The 18,890-nt window shown below is 53.4% G+C and overlaps 1 protein-coding gene across 1 annotated transcript; it reads left to right on the top strand.

Annotated features, from left to right (window-relative positions):
• Positions 1–1,516: 1,516 nt before the first annotated feature.
• Positions 1,517–14,013, top strand: Scrt2 (scratch family transcriptional repressor 2). Its single transcript, XM_021149865.3, has 2 exons — positions 1,517–1,720; positions 12,736–14,013. Exons 1-2 carry the CDS (start codon positions 1,588–1,590, stop codon positions 13,536–13,538), a joined length of 936 nt encoding a protein of 311 aa, XP_021005524.1. The 5' UTR covers positions 1,517–1,587; the 3' UTR covers positions 13,539–14,013.
• The last annotated feature ends 4,877 nt before the right edge of the window (positions 14,014–18,890 follow it).

Genomic DNA, 18,890 nt, shown 5'->3' with positions numbered 1-18,890 from the left:
CCAATTGACACTGGAGGACCCAGTCCCCAAGGATATCCCCACTCCATCAGTTTTACATCCATAATAGATGCTATGGTCCAGGAAGAGCCCTGCATCCCCAGAGTCCAATACTGGTACTCCGGCACACTGACCTTATCCAACATTTGCTCTGGCTGATCCACCACCCCGGGGTTTGCCTGGCTGCCTCTGCGCCTTCCGGTTCCTTAGTTCCAAGGCATGGTTGCTCTCCTAGATTTGGACTGGATTGGGGGGGGGGTCTACTTAGATCCATCCAGAGACAAAGGAGCTGACCTGCAAAGAGTTCCAGCAGGAGCCCCGCTCCCCCTCCCTTCCCCCTTCTCCCTTAGCAGTCCACGTGTCTCTATTGTCTGCTCCCCCGCTTCAGGGAAAGACACAGCCTCGGATGTGTCAAAACCACCACCCCCCGGCAGCAGGGAAATTAATTACTGGGCGATTTTCACTTCCTCTCGCAGCGCTCGCCTGAGCTAGGCACCGGAACAGGACCGGCTGAGCGAGGCCGTCATCGGCATGGGGGACCCGCTCCTTCCACCAGTTCTGAAGAAGAAAGTTGAATCCCAAACCCAACAGGGGGCTCTAGTAGGAGCCCAAGCTGGGGGCAGGGAGACTAGTTAGATCTGGGCATCCAGATTGCCACTTCAGAACTGGGGCAGAGGGAGCCGGCCACAGGCAGAGGGTGGTGTCTGGCCGGCTTACTCTTACATCCTCCTCCCCCTGTCCTAATGTGCCTGAATCCCACCTGCTCGGGCAGCTCATCCTTCAATCTTCTTGTCTTCTCCCTCTATTTAGCACCTTTCTTTCCCTTTCTTCGCATCCCCCTCAGGGTGTGTGTGGAGAGCATCCTTTTTGTGTGTGCTTTTTCTCTTGCGGGCGCCTGAGTGTTTTGCCACTTTCTCCCCGTGCCTTTCTTGTCTGTTTCTCCTGTCTTTTTGTCCTCTCTCTCTCTCTCTCTCTCTCTCTCTCTCTCTCTCTCTCTCTCTCTCTCTCACACACACACACACACACACACACACAGACGCACACATTCTGATTCATTCTCTCTCTCTCTCTCTCTCTCTCTCTCTCTCTCTCTCTCTCTCTCTCTCTCTCTCTCTCTCTCTCTCTCTCTCTCCCTCCCTCCCCGCCTGTGTCCCTCTCACTCTCTCCCCTCCTGCCTGCTCACTGCTCGTTCCTCTCTGCGCCTGGCCTGCCCCCACCGCCGGTTCAGGGGAACGTGTGCGGAGCGATTGTCCTGGGGGACATTTGATGGATTAGAGCGCTGAACAGTTCCATTGCTGGGGGACCACCTGATCTCCTCCAGCCTGCGTCCCATATAAAGCCGGCAGCCGGAGTGCTGAGCACAGCTCCAGCGACCGCCTGTGTGCGCGCCGCCGCCGCCGCCGCCGCCGTCGCCGCGCCCGAGCGGCATCCGAGCCCGAGCCGCGACCGTCGCCACCCCGCCGGCTCCGCGGCCGCCCGCCCGCTGGGAGCTGTCCAGTGCTGAAGCCGGCGCCGACAGCCAATCGCGCCGGCCGGCCGCCTCCCCCACCGGGCCTCCCGTGCCCTGAGAGCCCCCCGCCCGGCTGCACCATGCCGCGTTCCTTCCTGGTGAAGAAGATCAAAGCGGATGGCTTCCAGTGCAGCGGGGTGCCAGCCCCCACCTACCACCCCCTGGAGACTGCCTACGTGCTGCCTGGCACCCGCGGGCCTCCGGGGGACAACGGTGAGTGGGCCCTGGGGGAGGGAAACGGAGGGTCCCCAACTTGGGCTGCAGCAGGGAACCGCGGAGGAGACGTTCGTGGCCGAGAGCACCCCCGGGACTTCCAGAGGACCGGCCGGGCGGGGCTGGGGCTAGGTCGTACAAAGGAAAGTGGCAGGGGTCGGCTCATCCCGCAGCCACGCGCCAGCCGGGACTTTGAAAGTTGTGGCCCTAGAATACGGCTGGAGTGAGGGGTGACAGAGAGAGGACGCCCCTAAAAGGCTAGTGGGGGTGGCTTGTAATACCCTCACACTGTTGAGGGAGAGAGGCTGGCTGCCTGCGTGTTCCCTGGTGGGAAGGTAAGGGACCAGGACTGCCAGTCCCTGGGGAGAGGAGATTGGCTCTCTGGGCAAAGTGGGAGCACCCGCCCCCCTTTCAACCATACTCCCCCTGGCAATGGCAGACAAGTGCTCTCCAGCCCTCCTCTCTCCAACTCTTTTGTTACCCTCCGCCACATGCCTGCCAAAGGCTGGGCCTGTCTTAGGGACTCAAAGGATGAGATTATTGGAAGGGATTTCCCTAGCGTGCCTCCTGGTCCCCTAGACTGTACCCCCTCTCTACAGTTTCTCACCCTACCCCAACAACCAAAACTGCAGGTCCCCTGAAACCCTCCACATCCCGCCCCACCCCCACATCCCATCTCTTCTTGGAGCAAGTTCTTGTCAGGAGAAGGATTTGGGGGACAAGAGGTCATGCAAGCCCCAAAGGGGATGACCTTCAGAGGGCAAGAGTGGGGTTCTTCTGTGAACCTATTCCCCACCAAGGGATGATCATCATAGCATCCAGCAACCCCTCCAGGACAGGTGTCTGGGAAGGAGGGGTTACTTTGGTAGTGAGACATCTGACATCACAGGGGTAGGGGAAGACAAGCGAGGAGCAAGGCACTAAGAGTGAGTCTAACTGGGCACCCTGCCGCACTGCCACTGAAGTAGCAGACGGAACCCAGGCGGATGGGGGCATTTCCTAGGGGACTTCCAATCACGCAGCCACATGCCAGCATCCTGCCAAGTCAGGTAAAGAGAAGATGCTCAACAAATGGCTCTGTGACCTCATCAAGGTCAAAGAAGTTAGACAGTGATCAAGGATGCTTCTTAGAGCCCCTCAGCTCCTGGCACCACTTAGCTACCTACAGAACACACAGACACACAGACACAGACACACACACACACCAATTGCTCTGCCTACATCTCCCACTCTGCTATCCTGTTTTCTTGACCTCCGGGACCTTGGGGGTTGGGGGGAGAGGCAGAAGCCCAGATGGCTGACAGAACATAGTGGACCCTGGGTTGTGCCAAGGCTGGGGAACCTGTGCTGGAAGCTGGTAGGAAGTTAAGTCTCCACAGGTATGGAATCCATAGGATCCCTTAGGAGACTAACATAAAACTCCTGCAGCCGCTTGCTTGATCCTGTCCCCGGGCCAGCTGAGGAAACCCAGAGAAACCCAGAGAATTTCTCATGCACAGCCAAAACTGCAGGCTGTTCCTCAGAAGGGAGGCAGGAGAATGCCTTGCCTTGAATTCTGTCCAAACAAGCTTTGGAAAAAGCCCCTTAGTGAATGATGGGAAGTACAGATGGAAATGGAGTTGTCTTTATGCAGGTCCTGCCAGGTTCAGTAGCCTAAAACCATCCCTGTCTTTGTCCCTTTCCTAAAGGGATCAACTCCCTTGCCTTTGGGGAAGCCCGGGAGCTGCTCTAATCACCTGCCTGGCTTGTAACTCAATAGGGTAGCTCTGGGTCTGTGACTTGTACCATGACCTTGGGCAAGTGACTTCCCTTCTCTGGTCCTCAGTCTCCCCACAAGTGCAAGAGTTTAGATGTCATGAACTAAGTAAGCATCCTTCCAAGTTTGGCAAGCTCTGTTTCTGTGGAAGGTTAACTAATGTGGAAGACACTGGGTCTAAGGGAGTGCTGAGATCCGCTGTCATGGTTTTCTTGGGGGTTCTCTTCAACCCTACTATGTCTGAGAAGGGAAGTTTTCCCAGATTTCGGTCTCTGCCAGCTGTCTCATGGAAGAATAGGTCATCCAGCCTGGGCCACCTTGTCTTGTTGGCTGTGTGGAAATCAGGAAGGATGGCTCTTATAGCCTTTCAACAAGAAAACATAGGGTCTGTTCTGCCTTGTTTTTCAAGGGCCTCTTCCCTGATGGGGTGTGGTCCAGAACTGTGCAATAGGGCTCCCTGCATGAGTAAGTGTTCTGAGGGTCCTCAGAGAGCCTGCCGGCTCCTGGTGGCCCGTTGTTTCTCCGCTCTGCCGGAAATAACCTTGCTGAGCGTTTGAGGGAAGTGTGAAAAATTGCTGAGCTGACAGTTTTTCTCTCTCTCCCAGCATGTGTAAGTGTGCTGGGTAAACAAGGAGAAAGAGGGGAGGGGGAGATGAAGAGAAAGAGGGATGTATAGAGGGAGAAGAGAAAGGAGGAGGGACAGCCTGGGGCTGGAGGTAGTTCCAGTTATTAGAGAGATCCTCTTACAAGCCATTTCTGCAGCTTGGGGTGCAGGGTTAAGATGAGACTGGGGGTGATGGGCGTGGAAGGGGGAACTGTAGATGTAGAAGTCAAATGGGGTTCCTTATAAAGGCACAGGACCCCAAATGAAGTAGACTCCTCTGGCTCTGGGAGTGCCTAAGAATTCTAGAGGATTCCTAGAGAACAACCCTACACACACGCACACGCACACACACAAACGCACACTCCTTCCCCCACTCTTTTCTATTCCTTTCTTAGCCTCTGACAGTAAACATCATGTGTACTTGCTTCCAGACTGACTCCAAGTCCACAGAACCTCAGATAGGGAAGGGACACTCCCTCCAACTTGGAAGAACTCAGGATAGAGTCTTCTAGAGCTTCTAGAAGAAAAAAAGAGATAAGATCTAATCTTCCCAGCCTTTCAACAAGACGTACCTTCTTCCCCTTGGCTCCTGTGACCCCTCTACAGTCAGCTTCTTCCAGAGAGCCTTTTTTTTTTTAAATCTTGCTTCCAAGGTACCTCTGAGCATAGAAATGCCAACTCACACTCTCCTTTATCCCCCACCCCCTGAAACCTAGATCCCCAACTCTACCAGGCCTACCCTCTAAGCCCCTGAGCCCACTGCTCTGCTGGGACTCTACAGTTTAAAGAAAGCAGCTGCTTACCGCCTGCATATCAGTGGTCTCTGTGGACCGCTGCCAAGGACATCTCCTGGAGTGTCCACCTCCCCTCGCACTTGCCTCTAGCCTCCAGCTGGGAGCCAAGCCCCCCCCCCAGCCCTGTCCTACCCACACCCTTGCAGAGTGCACCCTCCCTGGCAGACAGGGATCAATGCCGATCCAATAACACAGTTGTCTGCCCTCTGCAGCTACATTAAGCCTTCCCCAGCAGGCTGAGGAGCGCTCCTATCCTACCCATGGGCTTATCTAGCTGACCACATTATACTGGCTCCCACTTCCTTTTGCTGCCTCTGATGGCGCCAAGTAGTCGCTCCAGAGCTGGGCCTGGGAGGCCAGCTAATAGACTCAGTTGCAGTATATCCTTCCCACACCTCAAAAAGTCCATCTTGGGATGCAGAGGGCTATCTCAACTCCTCAGCAGAGGGAACCCAAAGAAGGCAGGGTGGGTGCCCAAGGACACACAGTAGGACCATGTGTTTGAAACCATATGGCCTTTGGCATGTTGATCTTGGTCTAGAGTTGAGATCTACATTAAAGACATTTACATGTCCAGGTCTATTGTTGATACCCAACTTCAGGTTGAGGACTAGGCCCAGACTTCGTCCAAGTTCAGTATCTAAAGTTACAGGGCCAAATGAAAATGGGCCAGCTCAAGATTCTGGGACCAGGGGACTGGCGAGATGGCTCAGCGGTTAAGAGCACCGACTGCTCTTCTGAAGGTCCTGAGTTCAACTCCCAGCAACCACATGGTGGCTCACAACCATCCGTAATGAGATCTGATGCCCTCTTATGGTGTGTCTGAAGACAGCTCACATATAACAATAAATAAATCTTAAAAAAAAAAAAAAAAAAAAAAGATTCTGGGCCCAGGACTAAGATCTAGGTCCAATTTCCAGCCCAAGGTTATTCCAGATCCATCTCAGCCTGGCTGGGATGGAATTTTGGGGTAGCTTTAGCTCATCTTCATTAGCCTCAGTTTCTCTCTCGTGAAAGGGACAGCTAGGCATGACCTAGTTCAGCTCTGACTAGGGACTCAAGTTGCCCTGTGAATTATCAGGATTCAGTGGGAGTATGGAAAAATACCCACGTGTAATCTGGGATCAGCGCAGAGTTGGGGGGCTGGCGGTGATTCCTGAGAGGGCCCTTAGGTCAGTCACAGTATACAGCCCAGCAACTCTGGGGCCACACACATGTGCACACATACCCACTGTGCTAAGGGAGAGCAGCCTGGAAGAATTGCTGCCATCTACAGAGCAGAAAAGCCATGGAGGACTATAAAGAGCATAGCCAGTAGGGCCTGTCATACATCCTATTGGGTGCTCTAGGGCCTGGCGCCTGGAGGTCTTATTGGGGGTTAGCTGGGATGCTGCTGAAAGAGTTGGGGCCCCAGGCCTCTGGATCTACTTTCTGTTTTCTCCTGGAGTGGGCAGGCATCTGCTGCCAGACTCCGGGTAAGGGACTTTGGAAGAGATTTTTGATTGTACCCTCCTGGGGCAGAAATCAGGGACACTGGGGAGGTGGGCCATGTGCAGCATAACTCCAGACCTGAAGGCACATGCTTCTCTCACGACAGCCCCTTGTAAAGTCTTTCCTATTGATTCCCACAGAGCTGTGAGCCTCCTTATGAGCCACAGGAATTGGGTCACTGTCAGGAAAGCCCAGAACACAGGGAATTTCAGGAGTCAGGGTGGGGGAGGAGAGCTGGAATTCTCTAGAAGCCCCTTGGGTCAGTAGGCATCAGCCCCAGGGTCTACAGCCGGGTTGTGTTAAGCCAGACCCCTCACTCTGCCCCCTGCACCTCTGTGGGCAGATGTTCAGAGGTACCAGCTGCCAGGCCTTTGGAAAAGGTGGGTGTCATTCTGGTCCAGTGCCCAGGGAACAGCTAACAAAGATGCTATAATAGGGGGAGGGGGAGGTACCCAGCCCCTTTGCCCAGCTCTGTGAGCAGACAGGAGAAACTATTTTTATCCTGCTTTGCTGCTGACAGACCTGGCTTTCTGCTCAGCTGGCTGGCGCTGATTCTTGAGGCCTGAGGCCCTGGCACAGCAAGAAATAGCTCTAAATATACCCACGCAGCATCCCCGTGGCCCCCACTGCAGCGGGGTGAGTCCGCTCCAGGAACCCAAGAGCCCCCTTTTCTGCCCATCTCAGAACAGGGAGGGGGAACTGGGGCTAGAAGTTCCCTGGGGGAAATCTGGCACCCTGGGAGTCTTGGGGGACACTAGGGAGAAGAGTTTTGGGTTGGACCTATACATTAAGAAAAGGAGGCCACAGGCAGGCTCTGACCCCAGGGATCAAGGCCCCTCTCCAGGTTCCAGCTTCTGCAGAAAGGTATGGGAGGATATGACCTTAGACTTACACTGATGTCATAAGTCTCAGCACGGGCCTCACATACCGTAAACGCTCAGTTCATGTGAGTCACTATGGCTGAGTATCAGTTACAAACAAGTCCAGAAAGCTGGACCATTTTCCAGAGCGGCAGTTCCTCCCCACTCCATCACCTCACTGGCCCACGAGACACAGGCCACATGTGGCACTACTGGAAGACACCCCCACCCCCACCCAGCTGCTTCTCTTCCCTTCTCTGCAGGCCTCCAGTCTCTCTCTGGTGTTCTGGAGAAAATAGTGGCTGCGGATCCTGAAGCCTGACTCCCTGTCTAGTGACCTTGGGAGAGTCCTCTGCCTTCACCAGGCTTCTGGCATGCTGCAGCACCTGTTCCCAGGGCTGGCTGGCATTGACGGCAAGGCCAACAGACACAGTAGGATTGTAAGATGCCCTCTCCCACCTCAGGATCAGGCAGGTACATGAGGAGATGGGCTCCAGCGTGTTAAAAGCCTCATCGTTTCTCTTTCTATCACTCCTGGGGTAACAGATTGGTTTTTTTAAATGGATGTTACAGTCCAAAGCATGTAGACTCTTGGGCATTCTCAGGTGGCATGCACACCTTCCAAGTCCTTCCCATAAGCACAGGACAGGTTCTTCTGCTCCTTGTCCAGAATGGGGGGATTTCAGACTATAGAGGCCCCAGCACTTATCTGAGGTCAACACAGCTATGGACAGGAGTCGGGGTGGGGTGGGGGGAGGTGAGCCAAGTGTCTTTCCTTTGTGCCCCACTTTAGCAAGACCCAATCAAAAGAGACCTTTCTCTGCTTGTCAGCTGGAGGATAACTAACCTTGTATATCCCAACCCTGAGTGGGGTCTATGCTAAGGCTGAAGGCCTGGTATTAAGGATCTTCCAAGGTTCAGGCCAAAGATGACGTCAAAGGTCACACAGCAGCCTGAGACACTACATCTCTGGACATCATCAGGCAACACGGGAATGAAAATGACAATGGCTTGAGAGGTTGGATGCCTGTGCCTGGTATTGGACTGAGCTCCTAACGTGCAGTATCTCCTCCCCCTCCATTATGAACTCCCTTGTGCAGATCCTGAGTCCTTTGCCCAGGGTCACATAGGGAGACATCTGTGGATTGGAAGAGAAAGGGGAGCGAGGAGTCAGATGTAAAGGGGACAAAGGACAGCACATAGGGATTCACTTTGCCATGATACAGAAAAGTTTCTAGTGCATCCTAGTCAACCTTCTTCCCAGGCACGCTGAACCCAGAGAGGTTAAACCACCTGCTAACATCACAAAGTAAGAACCACCCAATCCTAACATGGCCAAGCAAAGTGCTGTCATATGACATTCATAACTGATGATAAATCCTTAGCCACGGGACATCAGGCCTGGGCCCTTGGTGCTGTTCCTGAAGGCAATCCCATAAGTAGCTCTAGGCAAACGAGCAGCTGTTGTTTGAGGAATCCCTATTTCCATAGAGAGCCCGGTTATCAGGATAAGATGCTACAGTTCTGAAAGTGACCAGCAGAGGGCACCACAGGCAGCACACATCTGAGCCAGGGGCTGTAGGAATAAATCCTTGAGCTCCTACTATGCACTAGTCTTTTTCTTCAGAACATGATGGGGAAATTACACAGTGCAGAGGAGGAGAAAGAGGCCCAGAGAGAAGCAGCAAGAAGCTCCCAGATGGATGCTAAGGAGACCATAACACAAAAATCCAGCTGGGGAAAGTTGGGACAGTGAACCAGTGTTAGAGAATAACAAGTCACGGAGCACGTCCCCAGGTGCGTCACTTACCTTCCTTGGGGCTTGGCGTTTGGTTAACCCCACTGTTGTGAGGCTAGAATGCACTCGCACATGCAAAAACACTTTGAACAGAGCCTGGCATCTCAGCGAGGGTCCTCTACTGACATGGTAAAGGCACATCAGAGTCGAGTATTTTGTCCAAGGTCACACAGCTATGGGGCAGGAATGTAACTCAGTATCAGAGTGCTTGGCTAGCATGCACAATGCCCTGGGCTCAAATCCAAAGGAGGGAGGGAGGAAGGGAGGAAAGGAGAGAACAGGGGATGATCTGATGGCGGAGGCCACTGCACTATGATAAAACACCTTGAATGGGGAGATGTTTTATAAAAGACTTTATTTAGGCTTATGGCTCCATAGCTGTGTAAGGCCATGATGGCAGAGCGGAGGTGTGGTGGCTGGAACAGGAAGCTGAGAACTTACATTCTCAATGGCAAGTACAAAGCAGAGAGAGAAGACTGGGAATGGTATGAGGCTTTGAAACGTCAAAGCCTGTCCCCAGTGACATACTTCCTGCTTCAGGCCACTCCTCCTAAACCTGCCCAAACAGTGTCACCAACTGGGATAAAATAAATATTCCAGCAGCTAAGCCTATGGAGGACATCTCATTCAAACCACCACAACCACACAGGTGGAGCCAATACTGTGAGAGCCCCAATGCAGACAGCTTCCAAAGCTATGCTTTTAACCAACATCCATTAACAAGAGAGCATACAGAGTGGCAGTCACTGCTGGGCATAGTGATGTGCAATCTTTAATCCCGTTACTTGGGAAGCTATCTCTGTGAATATGAGGCCAGTCTGGTCTACATAGTGAGTTCCAGGATGACTAGAGCTACATAGTGAGACCCTGTCTCAAAAATCCTAAATAAATAAAGTGCTGGTCACATGACCAGACCAAATCACATGACCTCTGCCAACAGATCTCATCTCCTACCTCATTTATAGGGACCCAAGACACAGAAAGACAACTTGTCCAAGGTCATTCTGCTGTAGCACTTGTGTCCTGAAGTCAAACTGTCCTCCCCTTTCCATGGTCTGTGAGGTGTGGACCTGTCCCAAGAGGATGTCAGGCAGAATGGCTGACAGCCTGGCTGCTAGCTGGTGAGCCAGGCTGCCTGGCACATCTCTGACACTCCGCATGTACTGGCTGGGGTTCTGGAAACAGGAGGGGCCTAGCCACTACCCTGTCCTTGGGTGTCACCTAAGGTACAAGGAACACACAGTAGTGCAGTGGGTCCACCCTGTGTTCCATCCCATGAGCAAAGTCCCATCACTCCAAACCTCAGTTTCCTTTTCTGTCAGAGATTTCTATAAAGACTCAAAATGGCAGTAGAGCTCTTACTGGCACCCAGCAGGTGCTCAGGAGATGGCTCACGACACCGTGTGGAAAGGGTGAAGGAGGAGAGGGTCTGAGAATACCCACGAAAGAAATAACCCAGCCCTTGACCAAAGTATCAGACTGGCTCCTGGCATGGGCAGTCCCGGCCTTCCAGACCAAAACCTAATGGGAGAGGGGATGACTGCTTCTGGGCCAGCCACTGTATCTCCACCAGCATTGTCCCCTTGCCTCTGGCCTTCCTGCTGAGTCATCCGCCCCGATTCTCAGTCAGTTCTATGTGCAAAGGGTCCCGTGCAAGCCACAGATAGGACCGAGAAAAATGGACACACAGTGGTAGTGTTGACGTGTAGTGTGTCCAGATTTCAACCTGTGTCCATCCCAAATACCAAAAAAGACAGAGGCCGGAGGATGGTGAGCCAGGTCCTTTAAGGGAAAGAAGCTGGCCAAAGTGCCCGGCCTGCCAGACATAACTGGAACTGTGCTTACAAAGCCAGCTGCTCCTTCACGGGGGAAGCCATGGGCAGAGGGGCGTTACAGGTCCCTGAGGTCAGATGGAGAGGGCCAAATGGGACTGGCCCTCCTCAGCTGTGAAAGCTGAGGAAAGGGCCTAACCTCCATTGTTCTCTGGAATCAAAGGACAATGGGAACACTTGGTAATTAAGTGCTGGATGATAAGTTTGCTCAATGTCTGCCAGGAGCTCTCAGAGGAGCCCAGCCCCCAGGGTCCCCAGGGAAAGGACTAAGATCAGAAGAGGCCATGCGAGTCAGAGACAAATGGGGTGGCCCCTGCTCTACAGACGCCCCTACAGAGTCCCCTGAGAGACCTTCAGCCTGCCCATACAGCAGTCACTCAAATACATGACAGACAGGATTTCTGGTCTACACTCCAGTAGAACAGGTGGAGAACATCTGTGTCTGTGTGTCTGTCTGTAACACACACACACACATACACACACACGGCTCAGGAAGAGCCACTAACTATCTTGGTGTACTTACTGCATGCTACACTCTTGACTCTGTTAGGTCCTCCGGAACAAGCACATGGGGCTAGCTGGACTCTGATTCCTTTATGCAACATTTACTCATTGCACACCTACTGTGTGTGCCAGGGAGGGCGGAGGATAAAGACCCAGTCCTAGAGAATTCAAGGTGTAAGGGGAGAGGCAGACAATTAAATAATCTTCATCAAAGCCATTTTTTTCAAGCAAAATGAAGGAAGTCTAATTATTATGCTAGCATTTATATAGCATTATCGTGCACTCTCCCAATTTCTTTACATGTGAAATGGGAACTATAATTATACTATTTCCTATGACCATTGAGTTGAACTTTGTAAAGCATGATGTCTAGGCTGGCATACAGTAAGCACTTCATACTCACACGTTTATCAGCCATCACTTTATATTGGGTTCTGTTAAAGACTCTGGAGCGGGGTGTCCAATTAATTGCAAGTCCCATTCAAAGTAAGCATTTATGAAGACAAGATCTCCCTGTGCTGCTCAGACTGGTCTCAAATTCCTGACCTCAAATGATACTCCTGCTGCAGCCTCCCTCTCGCTCCCAGTACCTGGGCCAACACATGCACCACCTATAAGCTCCATTTCGCAGATAAGAAAATGCAACGAGGGCTGGTGAGATGGCTCAGTGGTTAAGAGCCCCGACTGCTCTTCCAAAGATCCTGAATTCAAATCCCAGCAACCACATGGTGGCTCATAACCATCCATAATGAAATCTGATGCTCTCTTCTGGAGTGTCTGAAGACAGCTACAGTATACTTACATATAATAAATAAATAAATAAATAAATAAATATTTTTTTAAAAAAGAAAATGCCACGAAGGCAAAGGCCATTGTAGTATTTAATGCCTTTAATTCCAGCACTCTGAGAGGCTGAGACAGGAGGATCTTTGTGAATTCCAGGCCAGCTTAATTAACTACACTGCAAGTCCTAGGACAGCCAGGGCGACTTAGTCTCCTAACAAAAATAAAAATAAAAAATAAAATAAAAGGCAGAGATTTGCGCATGTAACAGAGGTGGAAAGGCAGAACATTCTTGGGGTGTGGGAGGGCATCTTTGGAGTGCAGAGGCTGCTCCACGCTTAGACAGCTTACTTGTGCCCCTGTGCCTCAGTCTCTCTCCTTTTACAGAGCGTAAAGCTACCTCCACTGCTGTGCGTACTAGCAACAGTGAAGGGCAAATGGACAGAACTGAGCCAACCTCTGCACCAACAGAGGTCCACCCAGGGAGATTCGAGACCTGAGTGGGCAGTCTGCTGGGCTCACACTGTTGTAGGGCGGCCTGCGGGGAACAACCCATCCCACTCCGGCCTCATGCCCCTCTTTGTCACCCGCAGGTTATGTGGCGCACTGTCTGCCCCCCAGCGGTTACGATGGCGAGCAGAAGCCGGGGTTGGAGCTGGCGCCCGCCGAGCCCGCCTACCCGGCCGCGGCGTCCGAAGAGTACAGCGACCCCGAGAGCCCACAGTCCAGCCTGTCGGCGCGCTACTTCCGCGGGGAGGCGGCCGTGACCGACAGCTACTCCATGGACGCCTTCTTCATCTCTGACGGGCGTTCGCGGCGGCGCCGGGCCGGGGCTGGCGGGGACGCGGCGGGTGCAGGGGACGCGGGCGGCGGCGGCGGTGGCGGCGGCGGCGGGGAGCGCGCGGGGCGCTCGGGGGCGACGGCGGGAGGCGGGCACCGGCACGCATGCGCAGAGTGCGGCAAGACGTACGCCACGTCGTCGAACCTGAGCCGCCACAAGCAGACGCACCGCAGCCTGGACAGCCAGCTGGCGCGCAAGTGCCCGACGTGCGGCAAGGCCTACGTGTCCATGCCCGCGCTCGCCATGCACGTGCTCACGCACAACCTGCGCCACAAGTGCGGCGTGTGCGGCAAGGCCTTCTCCCGGCCCTGGCTGCTCCAGGGCCACATGCGCTCGCACACCGGCGAGAAGCCCTTTGGCTGCGCGCACTGCGGCAAGGCCTTCGCCGACCGCTCCAACCTGCGCGCGCACATGCAGACGCACTCGGCCTTCAAGCACTACCGCTGCCGCCAGTGCGACAAGAGCTTCGCGCTCAAGTCCTACCTCCACAAGCACTGCGAGGCTGCGTGCGTTAAGGCCGCCGAGCCGCCGCCTCCCGCCGGCCCGGCCAGCTGAGCCTCTGCCATGCGGGATGCCCGCCGAGGCTTCTCTCCCACCCCTCAGTCTGCGTCTCCCCTGCCTGCGCCCTCGGTGGGGTGGGGGTGAACCCCATCTTGGCCTAGAACTTTCTTTTCAACCCCCGACTGAACCCACCACTCATTTCCTGCATCGGATCTCCCTTCGCACCCACCCACTTTGTCCATTCTGGCCACCACTCGGACCTTGACCCCCATGTCTGGCCTTCAAGGCTCCCAACTCAGGCACCAGGTCCGTACCTCTTCCAGGTCCCGGCGCTGGAAGTTTCTCCGGCCCCGACTCTAGGCTGTCCTCCTTAACTAGATCTTTCTTTTCATTTCTAAGCAGAGTCATTGGCCATTCCTCTATTGGAGCCCTCAATCCAAACCCAAATGTACCCTTGATTTCCTATCTGCCTCAGTTTCCCTGTCCACACAGTCCAATCCCTTGGGTCTCTGCTGAATTTTCGTGTGTGTGTGTGTGTGTGTGTGTGTCCCCATCCCGGAATCTAATCTTCACCACTCTTGGAGTCCTCTGCCTGTCTATTCCTGAGCCCCTCCATTGCTTGGGCCTTAGGTCCAGCCACTTACACACACGATTCCACCTGACATTTTCAGTCTTCCCGGATCTCATCAGACATCCTGCTCTCTCCAGCTCCATCTTCCCACTAGTAGCTCCCCAGTCCTCAGTTTTCCTAGTCGGGAACAGACTTGGGAGGCAGCCCAAGGCTCTGCCCTCTCAGGTGACCCCTCTTGCCCCAGGAAAGTTCCTGTCTAGGCCCCAGGCCTGGAGCTGCGATTTCCCAGACTATCTGAGCACTTTCCCTCGCCCCAGGACTACAGGTTCGCCTCTTGCCGTTGCTAGAGAACAGCCTGGAGCACCTCACCCATGGACACATCCCCTCGTCCGGCAGGGCCCCTTCCGCTATTTATTTGTGTATTTATTTATTTATCTATTTATTATTCTATTTAATCTCTTGGCTTCACCCAGGGACTGTCTGGCTTCCCCAGCTGGACTGGGAAGTCAAAGGGCAGAGTCAGCAAGGCCGTCCGTCGCTCGCTGCTCCTCCCCTTATGGGTCTGGGGAGAAGCCCACCCTTATCAGAGCCTCAACTCCTTAGGAAGAGAGGCCTGGGGAAATGGGGGGAGGCGGAGCCTGCTTAGCCTCAGCTGGGCGGGGAGGGGCCATCAGAAGGTCCTATTTGGGGGCAGGTCCCCGGCCTTCTGCGCCTTCCACTCCTGTCCCAGGAAGCCCTTCTGGAGCCTCTCCCTTTGTTTCGTATTTATTCCTCTTTCAGAGGGACCCCAGGTTCCAGGGACCGACTGAGCCCCGGACCCCGCTGGGGCCTCTGGCCTGCTCCCGGGAGGAGTGCTCTCTCCCGGCCACGACTATGCAACTCTCCCGGGCAGAGGGGCCGGGACTGCCAGCCAGGCGCCTATTGGCCACCACTACCTCCTCCACCGCGCTTTTGCATGCCCGGGCGAGGACCGAAGCACACACCTCCGCGCCCACCTGCCCGGCCCCCTCTGCTTTAAGCACACGCCTCTTTCCACGTCCCTCTGCGTTCCCTTTGTGGGCAAGAGTCCTGGACACTCAGACCTCCTTCCCCTCCCACTAGCCACAAAAGAGGGTGGAGATTGCAGACCGCTCCAGGTTGCTCTCCAGGGTTTCGGGGGGGGTGGAGCTTCGTTAGGCCCCAGGCTCCAGGAGGAAGTCTGCAGAGATGGTGGGAGAGAGAGGGGTCACCAGAAGCAATTATGGAGGGTGCTGACCCTGTAAATAGGAACTTCTGACAGCAATAATTTCCCATGCATGCTAAATCTTTTGGACCCTCCCTTGCCGTACCCCCAACTCACCCCCACTCCTATTTTTCCCCACCTTCAGCAGTATTACTTGTAACGCAATTCAGGGATATTAAAGGGACTTTGGCCACTCACCAGCGCCTCCAGACCTTTGACGGGATCGTGTTTAGACCCACTCCTTAGTGCACCTTGGGACATGTGGCTAAGAGTTGAACAGCATTCCAGTGCTCCAACCAACCATGGCACCATTTATGAGACAACCTTTCTGCAACATACAGTCTCTGATGGGGTCTGACAAGCACAGGCAGCCGTGGCATTCCTTAGCGTCCCACCTGCAGCCTCTGTGACTGCATGCACACTGTCCTGGTCTGCTGTGGTATCCTGTTCAGAAACAACCTCTATGCTAGCTAGATCAGGGGCTTATACTCTCGTTAAAGCTCTATGAAGCAGAAGGCAGTTAATGAAGGAATTGGCTGCTGGAAAGTTCTGTGGGAAAAAATGGAGCAAGTCCTCAGCTTTTCTTCCAGTTAAGAGAGGATGGTGGTCAGGAATGCACACGGAGGCCAGAAGGAGGCAAATCTCTTGTGAGTTCAAGCCAGTCTAGCCTGGTCTACATTACTATTACTTACTAGCTCAAGGCAACCTAGTGGAACATAGTGAGATTTTTGTCAAAAACAAAACAAAAGCAGCACAGATATGTTTAGGAGCCAGGAAGCCACGCCCATGATAGCTCCATCTCTGCTATGCTGGTAGCCTGTCCTATAAATGCTGCTACAGAGTTCGACCCCTCCAAGGTCATCTTGACAGCAACAAGAATCAAAGGTAATAAAGGGCCCCGCCCACTTCTGCCACACAGATCCCTGGCAAGTGTGTTCCACTGGCAGAATTTAATTTATGGTCAGCATTCTTGCTTCCTGGACTTTTGAGAGGAGTGATTTTTGACTTCTCAGCCCCACAACTAGAGCAAACACCTTAAAGGGGGTGGGGAAGGATGCCGGGGGGGGGGGGGCCATCCATAAGTGGTCCACCCTTTCCTCCTTAATTAGCAGCTTGAGGGATATCTTGGTTGAAAGTAGTATCATCACCCGGGAGGTTAAGAGTTGGATACACAAACTGTTTTTGGCTAATAAGATTTAATGAGAAGGCACCGGAAGCTTGTGGGATACTTCACTGCCTCCCCCATCTTATGAGAAATAGCCCACAGGAGCAGAAAATCATGCATGACCATGAAGTGAACCAGCATTGGCATGACACTCATACCAAGGCCTCTGTCCTTGAGGACACTGGAAATTGACAAAAAGGCCACTCTGAAATGTCATGGTTGGTATAGTGCTTTGGTTAAATAAGACTCTTTACCCACAGGCTAGGGCCCCTGACTAGCATATGGACGTAGTCTGCTTGCCCCATGCCCCCAGAGGCCTTCAGGACTGACGTCAGTGGTTCTCTGTCATCTGGCAGCCTACCCATACTTTTGCTGGCACACCTAACAGCCAACAAAGGAGTCCAGGTCCTGTTCCTGTAGTCCTTCACCCTGTGGCTTCATTTCCATTCACATGCAGTTGGCCCCCGGCTTATTGTTTTAATACTCAGCTCCTCTCGGAACTGCAAGTCCATACGGCAGGATTCCCTCTGCTTGGTACTCAAAGCACCAGAGACCAGCCTGAGTCTAGAGCTCAGCACACCTCCTCAGTGCTGCCCCCACAAGCGGCTGCCCCACCCACCTAGCTGCAGACACAAAGTTCAGAAGTTAATTTACCCATGGCTCCCCCTACCCTACTGCCCAGTTCATCACTAGCTCCTGGGCCTCTTTCCTCTCCATCTTCTCAGTCTCCACTTCAGTTCAAAAATAGCATCATCTCCTACCTGGGCCACGCGACCAGCCTCTCAATGGTCTCCTGAGAGCCACTGTGCCTCCTCAACCTCCCCTCCTCCACTCAGCATCCATGGAAATCTTTCCCAAAGTGAAGGTGTCCTATCTGCCTGCCTTTTTTTGGGCAAATAAACTAGGCAGCTATGTATTTCTCAAGATGGGCATGGTAATTGATGCTAGTAATGCCAACACTTGGGAGGCTAAGGTAGGCCTGTCTGAAGTTCAAGGCCAGCCTGAACCAGGCCAGGCCAAGCTGTAGAGCAAGGGGATGGCAGCGCACACCTGTAAGCCCAGTGCTGCTGTGTGTGGAGGAGGTAAGACACGTGGGTCTCGGGGGTCTCACTTCTCAGCCCATCCAGCCAAAATGGCTGCAAATTCAGTAGCAGACTCGGTCTCAACGGTGGACAAGAATAAAAAGAGCTACTCAAAGCTGGCCTCCGGCCTCCACATGTGCATTCGTGGGAAGCCCCGACTGTGAGCATACAATTTTGGAGGTCTAGAAGTCCTAGATTGAAGTACCAGAAAATTCCATGCCTAGTGCGGCTCTGCTTCCTGCTGCACAGATGGTCATTCTCTGCCTTAGCCACATGGTGCAGGCACACAGAGGTTTCCAGGGACATCGTGTGTGTGCACAGAAGCGTATGTGCCCGGGGCCTCAAACATGTTTGTCTTACCAGTAAACTCCTCCCCCAGCTCCCAGGGATCTTTCATTAGAGCACTAATTCCATTGGCAAGGGCTCTGTTCTCATGATCTAATTCTCTCCTAAAAGTATCACCTCCTAAAACCGTGTGTTTGGGGTTAGGCTTCCAACAAATGAATATGGGAGGGACAAACAATGATCTCTCTGGGGACAGCATTCTGCCTCCCAATTGCCATCCTTCTCACTAGGGAGAGCCCAGGCTACTGTAGAACACCTGGTCCTCCTGCCTCAGCCTCCCCGGTGCTGGGATGATAGACATGTGCTGTTGCACCAGGCTGCCATAGTCTCACATGTGACTTCCATCCCAACAGTAGCCAAAGTTTCAGCTCCTTCACAATCCAAGCCTCACCTTCGCATCATCTAACCCAGACGCTGGCAAAACTCCAGAAGCAATTCATCCAAGGACTGCTCCTCCAGCTGTGAGCCTGTGAGAGCCAGCAAGTCACGTGCTTCCAAAATATGGGGGTGGGCAAGACACAGGCGAGATCTCTCCACTCCAAAATGGATACGAGGGGATAAGGGAAGGTTAAGTCCCTTGTGATACAAGGCAAACTTTAAGGCCAGAAAACTCATTAATATTCCTCTGGGCCTACAGGGGCCAGCTGAACAGCCCCAGGGTGTTGTTCTGGGACACCAAAGCCTTCCATCCCTTCCCATCTGAATGCCTTTTGATGTCTATGCTCTTACCAATGTTTTATGTCCAGGGCTCTGAGGACTCCTCCACAGCCTCCTCTCTCTCTCTCATTCTCTCTCTCTCTCTCTCTCTCTCTCTCTCTCTCTCTCTCTCTCTCTCTCTCTCTCTCTCTCTCCCTTACCAAAATTACCTGTGGGGGTATCTCCAAGCCCTTGCCTCTCCTGTTACTGTTACTAGGTCCAGAGCCACTTCTGTATTTTTTGGTATTTTAATATTGCCTCTCTTCTCCTCTGACTGCAACAGACTGCTTACATATGGCTGAAAGTTGTTGGTTTTTGTTTTCTC

Source organism: Mus caroli, unplaced genomic scaffold (genome assembly GCF_978045245.1).
Source record: "Mus caroli unplaced genomic scaffold, Mus_caroli_1 scaffold_2, whole genome shotgun sequence".
In the NCBI taxonomy this organism is placed as follows: domain Eukaryota; kingdom Metazoa; phylum Chordata; class Mammalia; order Rodentia; family Muridae; genus Mus; species Mus caroli.
This window is presented reverse-complemented; position numbering and strand designations above follow the sequence as displayed.